Raw genomic sequence first — 13,941 nt, forward strand, 5'->3', positions numbered from 1 at the left:
TTACAATATTCACCCAAACACACATATATTATTGCCTTTAGTTCACTTTGAGAAATTTGTCAGTACTTATTTTAACGGGATTTATTTCATTTAATAAACTAAAACTATGAATATTGATCACACACTGTGATACATGATACATACTACTAGTAACATACATATGGGTATAAAGTATAGGTAATATGTAGGGGTATATTGAAGTTGGTTATATAGTTTAAAGAAAAATTAGATTTTTGTAAAACCAGTTAAAGCATCCTCGTCAGTTACGATATGTACAACGGCAACTTTGAAAAAACAGCCTGACTTGAGAGCAACTTTTTCCAGAGGTGAATTCAAATCAAACTTCATAACCTCGTCGGGTGAAACCTAAAGATGAAAACGAAAACTAAATACCTGGTAAAAACAAAGTGAGTTTTTGCTGGAAAATTGTTCTCCTTCTCCGAACATCACGTCAAGATGGTCAGAAACACTGGAATTATAGTCGAAGTCCTGGATGTAGTCACTCAAATTTACCTGGTCATACCTAAACCAGTTTTAGTTTTAGCAACCAAAGTGGTAAAATTGGCTAGAACCTACACAAACAAACAGGACGTGTGGATGACATTGTCCTTGAGGTAAAAGACCACATTTTGAGATTCCGGTATTTGGAAAAGATTATCACATAGTTTTAAGCCTAAAGAATTGTAAAAGTTGTTTTGTTGGTCGGGCTGAAAGTGTATCTTAGGTTAACTTTTAATGTGAAACCTTTTGATTTTAAAAATTCCTTAGCCTCTTTCTCAGCAAGTAGTTTCTAAAGATATGATAATAATAAAATCATCTAAATATAATGTACCTGCTCCATTTCCCTTTTCTCATTCTGCCTGACTCGGTTCTTATCCATCTCGAACTCGTTGTACTTGCTCAGGATCTTTTTGTAGAATGAGCCGAATTTATCGTCAATGATGCAGAGGAGTTTGTAATTATCTTTCTTTTCGCTTTCAAACACCTTTATTTCTGGGTCTAAGGTTATCGCCTTTGCACACTCATTGCAAAAGAGAAGCGCCTGCTTGTAGAGTGACAGTTTGTAGGAGGCTATCGCTCCTCTATAGTACCTACGCTATTATTTAGCCTAATTTAGTCCTACGATTTATAGTTGTAAACATCATAAGTTATGCTGCGCCGACAATCATTTACACACTTAACATAATCATCTGAGTACAAATTAAACCAATAAATATAAAAATACCAAGCCTTAGGTAAACCAATGCTCTGTTAGAATACAACTGGGAGTTTAAAACGTTATCTTTGCTTTCAGCTGCAATTCCGTCTGTATAGCTTGAGATTGCAGCTTCGTAATACCTTCTACCCTCACTAACATACCCGTTTCCAACTTCCTACACAAAGTTTATAAAAATAGAGCAGAACATTAAATTTAAGCAAAATTAATTAAAGGAATAGTTTAAGGGGTCACTTTGTACTTTTTTGCTATGGAATCTCTCGTTTCACCCTCCGACAATAGTTTGTGTAAGGCCTCTAGATCTGAGTTTGATGAGATATCGTCTAAATTTTAGTTGTTAATTTACGAAATGGAGAATACTTGGAAGTTCTTCCATAAAAAGGGGATGATTGATGTCGGAATACTTTTCGGTGAGTTCTCTGAGAAACTCGTCAGAAATGTCGTAATCCTCGTCATCAGTCCTCATTTTAAAACTACATTTTAGGAGAAAATAAAATAGTCTATAAAAACATGTAATGTATATTTATTAAAATTCATCGTTAGAAAAATCGATGATTCTAGGGTCATGCAATAAAATCGTGTCGAGGGAAACCAGGTTCGTAATAACATCATCTATGAATTTTTGGACATTTTCCGCCGTCAGTGTCCCTTTCATAATCTAAAACTTGTTTCAAATCCCACACATACCTTGAATTTTTTTCTCTTGCCTCTGAACGCTATGAACTTTGAGCAAACTTCATATGCTGGGCATCTTGATGATAATCCAAACGCGGATACAAATTTATGCTACAATTTTACATTTAATTTCAATAACATAAAATATATAACTGGAAACTGTCTGAACTAAGATACTTGGTTTGTGGCACTGATGTATCTGATTTTAACAGCGTCCTGTGTGTATTTTTTCGAAATAGTTGAGAGTTCCTCATGTAGCGAATGTTCTACTCGGTTTCCATACTTGATAAATATGAAACAAAATTGGTTATCCTTTGGGCCACATTCCCCAGCGTCCAACAACGACTTTGTTAACTCCTTATATGTTCCAACACTCATTTTTTTATACTAAACGAACATTAAAAATCGGTTTGGTTACCTCATTTTGCTTGAGATTGAGCCATAATAGAACATCTGAAAAGTTCTCAGAGGTCAACTCTATTGATTTTCCTATATTCATTTTAATTTACTTTTTACTAATTACCGTCCATTGACTCTAAATTTTGTATGTGGTAAAGTCTGGCTGTTTCAGTTCTATTTTTATTGAAATTCATAATTAGTTCCCTGTTACTAGCTCGGATGTATCCAATTTTAATTTTTGACTTTACATATACTGATAAAGACTTTAGCAGTGTCAAGTACAAGGTCTTTTTAACTATACAAACAACCTAAGAATTTTTACATGAATATATATATTACATGTGTGATTGGTTGGTTTTCTATAAAATCTTTCAAATGTTTATAATCTTTAATTTCCACAAGCTCTGATGGCATGATTTTGTGAAGCCAGATTTCCAGCTTTAGTGTGTAATCTTCGTTTTCAAATACTATTGGATCTGGTGATGTGTTATTATATGCGATTAGGTGAGGTACTGATCGAACGTTTTTGTTACAGAAATTTGAGTGTTTATCGCAGTTTATTGCGTATACATTCAAAGCTCCTTTGAATTTAGTTATTGTATCCACGAACCCTTTTTGTGCAGATTGGCAGGTTCTGCTGTTTGACATGAAAAAATAGTATAAATTTAAAACTCTTATATTTTTTACTGTGTTATTATAATTCTTAGGGCATATTTCCTCCACGATGGTATTCTCAAAGCTAATAGAGCCTAATATAAATTATTATAATGTCAATAAACAACAAATTGACGCCAATATAGTTAGTACTAATTTAACCAAAACTAATTTAGGTAAAACTATGCAATAAATAGTTATTTAACGGTTAATATTTGAGAAATTACTTTGAAATTGTTGTTCTCTTTTATTTCCTTTATGTCCTCCTCCGAAATTGAAATGGGCGAACACATCGTCGAAGTCAAACCCTTCGAATGAGAAGAATGTATGCCCTCCTTCTCCGTAATAATGTTGATATGGATGTCCTTGTGGTCCTTCTTGTTTTAAACCTTCTTCTCCGTACATATCGTATGTTTTTCTCTTGGAAGGATCTTTCAATACCTCGTAGGCGTTTGACAGCTCTGAAAACGCCTTTTCGTTACCTGGATTTGCATCTGGATGGAGTTTTTTTGCTTTTTTTCTAAATGCCTTTTCAATTTCTCTATCTGTTGCATTTTTTCTTACTCCTAAAATTGAATAATAGTCTTGTCGCGATTCCGATATATAAAATGAACACAGTACTGCTATACACAGATGAAAACTAATATACATGATAAATATACTACAGATCCATTTAAAAAATTATAAAATTTACAATTTGGCAGACTGATTCAGACGAAGAATACCACACAACTATGTAGGTGATGAGGTACATGAATCTCGAAATATTATTGGATATTACTGCGATTATAAATATTATACATTTAATGTGATCGAAAAGTTGTGGATGAAGACAAAAGTGTGTAAATGAGTGTTAAATCTAGTCTGGTATAAACATTGCATTTCCGAAGGTTGATAAGGCGTAATCTGAAAATTATTTAGGGTAGAAATTTTAATGAACTTAAGTAAATATATAATAGAAAGTCTGATTCTAAAATATAAACTTTTTTACCTTGTTTAGGTTGGTCTGCTGGGTTCAAAACCTTGGTCCAAATAATGAGATCTCCTCTCATTAGTCCTCTTCTCACAACCTGAATAATCTGAAAATTGTGCTGTTTCAGGAATTGCAGGTACGCAGTATTTAAGTTGTTTGTAAAAACTCTTATCTCATTGTAGCCCATTTTCAACGCCTTTTCCTCCAGATATTCCAGGAGCCTTGATCCCACTCTCATATTTCTTCTTTTCCTTGTTACCACAAGCCTAACCATTTGTGCAACGTTTGGATTATTTCTGTACGGTGTGATTCCAACGCATCCTAGAATTTCATTTGCTTTGCATTTCTGGCTGAAATTCAGTTCGTTTACTTCATCAACATGGTTGAATTTTTCATGTTTCTCTGGAGGTGGACTTTTAGAGTTTGATTCTGGCTTGTCTGGATCAGCTTTTGATTCTTCAGGAGTTTTATCTGATTTTTCATCAGATGATTCTCCCTGTTGATCTCCTGATACATAAGCGACCCAGAAATTGGACGCTGTATGACTACGATATGATTTATATACGTCTACCAGGTCTGGGCAGGACTCTTTTATATGTTTTTCAATTTCATAGCGTGCTCTGACGAATAAGTAAACCAAAAAAAGCAAACAGAAATAACATAAATTGTAAATTGACAATAAACATGCGTTTATTACAACGATTGCGATTAGGTCATACACGTGCTGAACAAGCCAGTAAATGATCGCTGGAAGAGTCAGTGATCTAAAATGCTCAAACAACAATTTACATACTGGTACATTATCTTCTTGTTGGATTTCTCTTATCATAATGGAGGGGCATTTTTGACGGCGCCCAGATTTGTTTCGTGAAACGGGTTTTATTGTAGGAATCCTACCTTTTTTTACATCGACGAATGATCTTATTCTATTCATTTTAAATTAATAATTCATATTTCTGTACATCAAATAATGTGAGTAGAGGACTTAACCCCCCAAAACATTGACAATCAATACCTACATGAAAATTTGTACACATTGGATCAATTTATTTTTTATTTTATTTCTGAATTATTTATTCTTTAGATTTATTTTCATTTGCTAGTTTATTTTAAATAATTTATGTTTTATGTGTGTTTAAACTATTTTAAGGTTGCATTGTAAAAATTGTGTACTTTATATACATTTGAAGTAAAAAATGAAATATTAAGTCAATAATAAATTCATTTCGTTAATATTATCTACTTAGATATTTAATCAAATGACGATTTTTTACCTCTACCAAAATTACATTTTTACCCATTATTATCTCTTTTCCAACTCATTTATCATTGATCTTTATTATTAAATAATTATAAACTAATACCTTTTTAATTTTGATATATATTTTTTACTTATATAACTGTATATATATTTATCAACTTCAATAACTGATTCCATATTATTCTTCATTCTTTATTATTTTTTAATTACAAGGATCACATTTAGTGTTAATCCTACCATGTTTTTATTAATGGAATCCCAGTACCCCAACATCTAATTTATAATGTTATAAATCTATTTATCATAATAAACTATCTTATAAAATAATAAAACGGCACTTAAAATCTTGATATTCCTAAATTAAACAGTCAAAATGTATAAGTTGGTCCTTTTGAGGCATGGTTAGTCAATACATGATGAAAAAACTCATTAAACTTCAGGCGAAAGCGTTATGAACAGAGATAACCGTTTCTGTGGATGGATTGACGTAGATCTGAGCGAAGAAGGAGAAAAACAAGCCAGGTAACCCTTCAATTTGAAATATTTCGTAGAGATGCAGCAGAGCTAATGAGACCATACAATTTTAGATTTGGTCATGTTTACACTTCCATCCTAAAAAGGTCGCTCAACACTGCACAAATAGTCTTGGAGACGTTAAATCACCCTGAAGTCGAAATAACGAGAACTTGGAGGTAGTCTTAAAACTTTACACATTTCTAGGCTTAATGAACGACACTATGGAGCACTTCAAGGATTAGATAAGGAGGAAACTGCTAAAAAGTTCGGAGAAGCGATGGTCAAAGTTTGGAGAAGGTCATATGATATTAGACCACCCCCAGTTGAAGAGTCAAGTGAACATTACCCAGCGAATAATCCAGTGTTTGACGTGGTTCCAAGGGAGTTCCTGCCTAACGGAGAAAGCTTAAAGCTAACATTGGAGAGAGTTATGCCGTTTTGGGAATCAGAGATAGTACCTGAGCTCAGAAAGGGTAAACCCGTTCTTGTTGCTGGTATGTATATTAGATCTTATTTTATTTTAGCACATGGTAACAGCCTGAGGGGGTTGATAAAGATGTTGGATAAAATGACAGAAGCAGAGATTATGGAGTTCAACCTTCCAACATGTGTTCCAGTAGTATACGAACTTAATGAAGACTTATCCGTGAAGAGTAAAAAGTACCTTTTAGATGAGGAATCTTTGAAGGTTAGTTACACATTATCTACCCACCACAATCAACAACAATTAAATATGATAATAGGCCAAGATGCAAGCAGAAAGCAACGTAATCAGAAGCGGATCAAAAGATCAAAATGCTTGATTTGTTTTTGAAGCAACGATCTGGCATTTTTATTTTCATGGTATTGAAGCCGAGTCCTGTACATTTCAGGATCCCGATTTTTAACCATTAATGATACATACAGCCCAATTTTTATATTTTATCTATCTATATCCGCGAAAATATATACTTTCTAATTTTGTCTTGAGCATCTAAACTTTTTTTCTCAAAATGGCAGCATACCTAGCGATTGTGGGTATCTAGAAAATTTTCGCGATACATCTCTTTCAGACAAATCAGTAAATGATGTTTAAATTATGTTTAAATTTAAGATTTTTTTAATCTCAATGACAGTGCTTTCATTATTCTCTTCATCAGTCCTCTTCGTAGTAGGAATCGCAATATCATGTACAAAAGAAGCAATGGAAATCCACCCAGATTACCAAAAGTCCTCAAAAATAGCATCATTTGTAGTAGCAGGAGTATTTTAAATTTTTATTGCAAATTGTTTTTAGATTCACGCGATGATCGGTGTGACCTGCGGATTCTTCACGTATAAAATCAACAGGTTTACACCCCAAATTAAATTTATTTTTAGATTAAATGATAGTGGACTCAATACTTGAGTTTCGGTTCCCATGTAAATTTAATGCCAGTAAATTAGTGTAACCTATGAATGTATTGTAAGATTTTAACTTTCTCTAATGGAATTCAATATTATATTCTATCAATACTTAAAAAATTAATATTTATATTCAAATGTTAGATGTGTGCTCCTTGCTCCATTTTCTGCATAGATTAAGGAAATCGGCCAACTGGTCGTAGTAATCAGCAGAGTTGTTTCTCTCAATGTCGTTGTGACCTGCCCCCTCAATCCACCAAGTTTTTACGTACTGGTTGGTCTGGTTTATTTTTTTGGCGTCCTGAATGACCTGAGAGAACCGTCCCCGAGGAATTACCTGGATATTCTCCTGATTTAGGTGAGTAGGCTCCACAGCCATTTCGTTTGAGGATCCCTTTTCTAGCCTATTTTCATGATTCTGTTTAAGTTTTTCCGCCCTTATTAACTCGTGGCTTTCCTTAATTATGCAAGTGAGTTCAACTGCCTGTTCCAAAGGTATCTGATTATCAGAAATTCCGTGCATTAAAAAAACTGGGATTAGAGGACAGTTTTTGAGAAACTCAGTGTTGTCAAAGGAGTCGAAACTATGGTGTTTAATGATCGATTTGAAAAAGATTCTAAGCCCAGATGCTATTGGAGAATGGAGAATGAGTCCTCCAACAGGATAATAATGGTGTTCACTAACCAAGTAACATGATGGAGCTGACCCTAGTCCGTTCCCATACAAAACTATTTGCCTGGGCTCAAGCTTCATTTCACTCCTCATGTGCTTGTATACATCTTCAATGTTTGAGTACATGTTATTCTCACTAGCCTTACCTGAACTGTGGCCATATCCACTGTAGTCATAGGATACCAAGTTCACATTCAGGAAAGTGCACAGACGAGTGTACTTGAAGAACATGTGACCTATATCAGTGTTATTTCCGTGACTATAGAGTATGTAAATTTCCTGATTCCTGCTCTTCTCCAACTCTTCTGGCGACAAATTCCCGTCTACATTGTAGATCTCGATGACTGAGATGGTTCCTTCGTCCTCGCTTTTGATGGTTGTGTACCTACATCTGAGGTTGTACCTCTTGAGAAAGTCCTTGGCTTCTATCAGATCCCCCTTCAGATAAACGTAAAAATCGTTGTTTTTAGAAACTTCGTAGCCCGGACTAAGTTTTTTCGGGAAGGAGATCCTATTAACCACCAAATTCTTGAATCTAAAAATTAATGTGATTTAGCTATTTTACCTTCCAATCAAGTCATATTTATTTTTTTTCTTTACTCGGGTCTGCTTAAAGTCACAAATATTTATGTAACTGTTACTAATGGGCATATAGAGTAAATTTAGTGAATAGATTAAAATTAAAGATCATCATCAGAAACGGGTGGTGTGGCTTCATCGTAGAGAGCACCAAATGGGAACAGTAGTTCCTTGGAGAAAATTAATGAGTTTCGTACTGTTTGACTGGAGAGTTTAAAGCGTCTATATATTAGGTGGAGTCTTCTCAGGAGTGCCTTTTCCTGGCTGGCGTCGCTGACTGTTCTGACGGCGAGTGCTAGTCCTGATAGGAGCGCCTCATGGATTATTTCCTGCAGGTTGAGCAAGATATAAAATGTGTCGGCGATTGCATCATTTGCCTGGGAAAACATTTTCGATGCTTCGACGGCGTCATAACATAGTGTATATCTGTTGTGGGATTCTATTGCTTCTGGCCAGTCTGAGTTAAATCTCTTTGTGAAGTTGGAGAATAGTCTTATGTTTAAATACTTGTGGATTTGGTGATACATTATTCTTCTCTGTCCCATCACGTCCGTCCACGTTGTCATGAAACATGAATGAACTGGGCAGAAATGTATGTTTTCGGAAGTGATATTCATGACCTTTTCCACTTCCAACATCTTGCAGAACGTGTGCAATCTCCTATCATAGTTTAATATTTCAGATATTGAGACTAATCCCCTCAGTCCTGTAAGAAATCTCCCATACTTAAAACATATACATGTCATTTGTTCTTCATCGAAAACGTTTAACTTTTGGGACTCATCTTCTAACTCTTGTGACTTGTATACCTCATTAATCCTATAACATGGTTCATAAACTCGATCATAAATTCCATCAAGGTGGTTCATATCACTTGATGCAATGTATGAGTTTGTTGAGACCATTGAGGACAATTGTGCCGTAATAGCGTTGTGGAGTAGTTTCATTTCAATGCAGGTTTCTGATCTATCATTACGCCTATATGCCTGCTCTTTCGAGCCGTTCTGATTCTGCTTAATGTTGATCAGCATACTGTTTAGAGCTTGCATTTTATATGTTGCCTTCAATTGTGTTGCCAGCAGCTTTGCTCTTTCATTCCCAAACTCTTCAACTGAGAAGCTGATTAAGACAATTTGGGACTTCTTCGGGTGATAGCTGCTTGGGCTTCTTCCATTCGTTTGCGGGTACGTATACTTAACATCTGACGGCTTCATCTTCTTGCAAATGAACTCAATCAGTCTTTTTCCATGCGTGAAATGAAGACATGATCCATTGCCTTGACACTCTACTGGGCAGACCAGGCATGGTACAACGTCAAGCATGCAAATCCAGCTATTCGTGTAATCGTTAAAGGATATGTCAACCATTGGCAAATCCTGTACCGTTTCATCCATCTCTTTACTAACACTTACATAATTAGTATTTATGTGATTCGGTGATTCATATGAATAGTTACTGTTTACATCTGAATTGTCGAAATCATCTGGTATTAAATTTTCACAGCTCTTAAACACTGGCGAGTTTAGGTCTGAAATCAACATTGATGACTGAAACCTCAGTTCGTTTGCGTGCTTGATTATCAGCGTGTACTGTGACCTTGCATCTGGGTACTGTGTGAGCAACACATTGAGGTTATTCAACTTAAGGTCACTCACTTTACTTCCTTTGATTTTCTTTCCAGCGTCATTTTCCGGGGAATCACTTAAATCTTTTCCTCCCGTATATGCGTTGAATATGCTTGTGAACTTCCTTGGTGTTGAGCAGAATAATGGTGGTCCGTTATTTCGGTACAAATCCACGCTGTTTGTGAATGAGCTATAGTAGCTACTGTTAGGTGTTGATGCGAATATTCCTTGGTATATTAGTTCATGGTCCAGCTTAACTCTGATTGATGGTGTTAGAGTTGATGATTTTTCCACGTAGTATCTTCTTGGTGTGAATGACTCTCCTGACGACACCATCTTCCTCTTCAGTGACACTCTCAGTACATCTGCAACTGTGCATTCGTGTGCGCTAACTCTTTTAATATCGAAGATTTCTTCCCCATAATCTTCCTTCCTCTCGAAATGGTTCATTTGTTTCTCTTGATCTCTATCATTTGGGGTCTTAAATCTTCCTCTATGTTCCTTCTTTGGCGTGCTAGACTTATAATACGCCACCAAATCAAGGTAAGACTTAAGTAGTGATGGGTAAATTGAGAACATCTTCTGTGCACCCTTCGTTATCAGTATCCAGCATGACTGGCCGTGGTCTAGGTATATATACTCAGGCAACGTGCTTATCAGTATCAAGTACTCAATTGCTTCTCTAAAAACCTTCCAGATATTTTCATTGGTATAGAAATATCTCCAGTATGAGTCGTTTTCGCTGTAGTGTCCCACTCCAATTACCTTTAGGCTTGTATCATATCTCACGTTAGTCAGATATCCCAGTGAATCAAGCGTGTTCATGATGTATGAATTTAGGTACCCTTCTTCCTCGAACATCTCAGTTTGCTCGTACTTACTGTCCATGCACCACCATGGTGATCTGTACAAGTCGTACCATTCTACCTTTTTGTACCATTCCAGGTGGTCCTCTGGTACACATGAGAAGGGCACATTGTTGATAACTTTGAAAATCTCCTCAAGCGAAACGTTGCATTCACTCGCTTTAAAAAGGTTAGAGTAATATACAGAACCCATATATCTATCAGCGTCATATAACATTCTCTCCTTTACCTCTTTTCCGGGCTCACCTGGCACATTAGTCCTATTCCTACTCATCTGATTCTCTATAGGACTAACTAAGAATTGAACTCTTCCCACTTCTGTGTTTATTGAATGAGAGTATATCGTGTTCAACTGAAGTGACGTCATGTTATCGGGCCGTTGATACCTTTTACTTACATCATCCGTCTCTAGCTCTGATATGTGACACAAAGACGATTTATACTTAAAGTAGTCGTATACTTGGTTTACGTAATCTATTGATATTCTTTCCAGATGATAAGTTTTTTCATCTGTTTGCGTGTAAAATCTGCTAAATGCTCTAAATATCTTCCTCTGGCATTTACATCTACAGATTTTTCCGCAGTTAAAACACACTGCTGCTCTTATGAAAGGGTGTATGTATGACGTCTCTTCTCCTCTGCAGTACGGGTAGCTAAAGTTGTGCATTATTCCTCTCTCTGAAAAGAATTCCATTACGCAGTTATCATATGCTCCCATATCTCTTACGAAGCAGGTTTCTTCCATGTCTTGCTTCATTTCTACTTTTTTTATATTTGATTTATCTAAATCATTTTCTTGGTTTGGTTTCTCCATGAATGCCATTAATTCGGGTATTGTTTCTGTTGTGAATGTCGTTTGAAATAAATTTTTATCCATATGATAAATCCTATTAAATGGTCTACTCCAGTCCAATGGACCTGTTTTATCTGTGTTTTTATTTTTATCTGTCAAAATATTTTTTTCTTTTGGTGCTCCTTTTATTCCTAGGTATCTTTCGGAGCCTTGCGGGTACTTCCACTTGAGTCCATTATGGTTGATTTTGTCTGAACACGTGTGGGAGTACCTTTGCGATATTCCAAAAGCGCAATTTTTACTGCAGTAGCAGCTTACTAGTTCATCTAATTGGCAGAGGACCTTATCTACTATAAAATCTGGCGTGTATATTGAGGAGTTCGTGTTTGTTTTAAAGTCTGGCGGTGAATGCGGAGAAAGTGTATCTATCGTATCCAATTGGCTAAGGATTTTGTGATAATATGGTCTCGAGTTTGAAAAGTTCGTTAGGTTATATTTGTGGCAGTAGAACCTGTAAAATCCAAAATTATTGTACTTCCATTTATTGTATTTTTCTCCTAAATCGTCCAATATTGACAGCATTACATCCACTGCTTCTAGCAGTGTTCTTGGTCTGTACACGATTTTACTTGGTTCTATTTCTTCCGTCTCAAATTCTTCGTACTCGATTGTATCATATTTTTCAAATGTTGATGTTGTTTCCAAATTTACGTCTTCAAATGTAGAATCAACGTAAAATGTGTCCTGCCTTGCCAATGTTGATTGATTATCATTCTCCATTGAGCTTGTTGAGGGGCTTGTGGACTTTGTTTTCCGTCTGAGTACATAGTTTTTGAAGTTTGACTTGTTGTACATGATAACGGAGTCCACGTCACCCTCGATTTCAGGGCAGTTCATAGTCACTGGCATTTCTTAAAAATCTCATATTTTGTTGTATAACATTAAAAATATTTTGCGATAGCTGTGAATTTGTGTTATTTTTTCAAAATTGTTGAATTTAAGAAAAATACAACCAGGTATGAGTTGGTTGGATTGCATTATTCTAAATTCAAATAATTTTGGACCGGTTGTCCTAAAAAACAGTTTTATAAATATTAAAAAATATAACAACTAGAATTTAAATCATAATAAATAAATCTGGGCTGTTTCTTCCCCAAAATTCACGACTTCTCATTCCAGCCAAATTAGCCCCCAGAATATATTGCAACTTAAAGATTTGTTATATTTATAATTCCAAATCATCTTAAATTATTTTTATAAAATTTATCTTTTATTATCAAACTATTCTGACTATTAATTTTAATAAAAAGATGAACCCTGATTCATTTCATTTATTTGTTTTGGCATTCATCCTTTAATTTATATCATACTCTAAGACATTATATATTTCTCATTTTATATTTTTAAGAACAAGATTTTTAATATATTCTGCTAATACTAACTTTTATTTTTATACCTTTTTTGATTCCATTTAGTTTCAATTTGTTGTCGGGATTCCCTTAATTTAGATTATTGTAGAATTTTTAATAATTTTCATTTAATAATTTTATTTATTTATTTATTTAATTTTATTATATTTTATTTCTGTATTTTACATTCTATGTTTCACACAACATCTCCTATCGCACATGTTTCCGTTCAAGTCTGACTCACACCGTCAGATGTTCTGCAATATGCTTAAATTACAAATAAAATCTAATATTTTAAAGAGATTCGGTGGTATGGGCCAAGAAGAATGCAGAATAATGAAGTCAAAATCCTTTAAGGAGTTCCTCAATGTGTGGGCCAACTCAATTATAAACAAGCTTCCAAAAGAATTAGAATCGCACGCCAAGTATGTAAATTCACAGATAAATTATGTTTCTGAGGAAGTTCTAGGGCTTTCATCAGTGAAGGTATGTTTTGGCCCAGATTAATTTCTTCAGGATATGATTGATAGGAACAAGCCTATTAAATGGCTCATAGACAGAATAAACAGCAATTCAGATAATGTTCCAAAACCATATTTCCCCTCAGTGTTAAGGAACTCCATGATTCAATTCCCCTTCAAGCACACCGATATTCAAAAATCAAGAGATTTATATGGCCTTCTTAAGTTCCCATTCTACAAACTTTCCACGAGTATCTATGCAGACTCTACTGAGTCGTTCAAAGGGTTAGTTGAACCGAAAACTTCAAGTTCACCTCCTGAAGAGGAAGAGGAGCTCAGTGAATCCCACGCTAAATCGAGTTTTGAAACCAAAAATAAAGATGATGAAGTCCAATTTTCTTCATCTAATTATATTTACTCACCCAGTGAGCTCGAAACTGGTTTAAGGCAATAATATT

The 13,941-nt window shown here is 35.0% G+C and overlaps 6 protein-coding genes across 6 annotated transcripts, besides 3 other annotated features; 2 read left to right on the forward strand and 4 right to left on the reverse strand.

Moving 5' to 3' along the window:
* Positions 1-225: 225 nt before the first annotated feature.
* TA10485 (uncharacterized protein) lies at positions 226-1,682 on the reverse strand (the record flags this gene model as incomplete). Its single annotated transcript, XM_948237.1, has 7 exons — positions 226-366; positions 394-513; positions 731-790; positions 833-1,091; positions 1,278-1,373; positions 1,458-1,539; positions 1,577-1,682. The coding sequence occupies 7 exons, from the start codon at positions 1,680-1,682 to the stop codon at positions 226-228; spliced, it is 864 nt and encodes a 287-aa protein (XP_953330.1).
* Positions 1,683-2,608: 926 nt separating this feature from the next.
* TA10480 (molecular chaperone (DnaJ family), putative) lies at positions 2,609-3,595 on the reverse strand (the record flags this gene model as incomplete). The annotated part of the gene is made up of 2 exons (XM_948238.1): positions 2,609-3,039; positions 3,172-3,595. 2 exons carry the CDS (start codon positions 3,593-3,595, stop codon positions 2,609-2,611), a joined length of 855 nt encoding a protein of 284 aa, XP_953331.1.
* Positions 3,536-3,595: a sequence feature (Signal peptide predicted for TA10480 by SignalP 2.0 HMM (Signal peptide probability 0.847, signal anchor probability 0.023) with cleavage site probability 0.449 between residues 20 and 21).
* A 266-nt stretch (positions 3,596-3,861) lies between these two features.
* Positions 3,862-4,851, reverse strand: TA10470 (uncharacterized protein; the record flags this gene model as incomplete). The annotated part of the gene is made up of 1 exon (XM_948239.1): positions 3,862-4,851. One exon carries the CDS (start codon positions 4,849-4,851, stop codon positions 3,862-3,864), a length of 990 nt encoding a protein of 329 aa, XP_953332.1.
* Positions 4,540-4,599: a sequence feature (2 probable transmembrane helices predicted for TA10470 by TMHMM2.0 at aa 59-81 and 85-104).
* Positions 4,609-4,677: a sequence feature (2 probable transmembrane helices predicted for TA10470 by TMHMM2.0 at aa 59-81 and 85-104).
* Positions 4,852-5,629: 778 nt separating the features above from the next.
* On the forward strand, positions 5,630-6,508 carry TA10465 (phosphoglycerate mutase, putative; the record flags this gene model as incomplete). The annotated part of the gene is made up of 3 exons (XM_948240.1): positions 5,630-5,700; positions 5,730-5,870; positions 5,899-6,508. The coding sequence occupies 3 exons, from the start codon at positions 5,630-5,632 to the stop codon at positions 6,506-6,508; spliced, it is 822 nt and encodes a 273-aa protein (XP_953333.1).
* Positions 6,509-7,210: 702 nt separating this feature from the next.
* Positions 7,211-12,522, reverse strand: TA10460 (uncharacterized protein; the record flags this gene model as incomplete). Its single annotated transcript, XM_948241.1, has 2 exons — positions 7,211-8,278; positions 8,452-12,522. The coding sequence occupies 2 exons, from the start codon at positions 12,520-12,522 to the stop codon at positions 7,211-7,213; spliced, it is 5,139 nt and encodes a 1,712-aa protein (XP_953334.1).
* A 719-nt stretch (positions 12,523-13,241) lies between these two features.
* On the forward strand, positions 13,242-13,937 carry TA10455 (uncharacterized protein; the record flags this gene model as incomplete). The annotated part of the gene is made up of 2 exons (XM_948242.1): positions 13,242-13,508; positions 13,539-13,937. 2 exons carry the CDS (start codon positions 13,242-13,244, stop codon positions 13,935-13,937), a joined length of 666 nt encoding a protein of 221 aa, XP_953335.1.
* Between the last annotated feature and the right edge of the window lie 4 nt (positions 13,938-13,941).

Source organism: Theileria annulata, chromosome 4 (assembly GCF_000003225.4).
Source record: "Theileria annulata chromosome 4, complete sequence, *** SEQUENCING IN PROGRESS ***".
In the NCBI taxonomy this organism is placed as follows: domain Eukaryota; phylum Apicomplexa; class Aconoidasida; order Piroplasmida; family Theileriidae; genus Theileria; species Theileria annulata.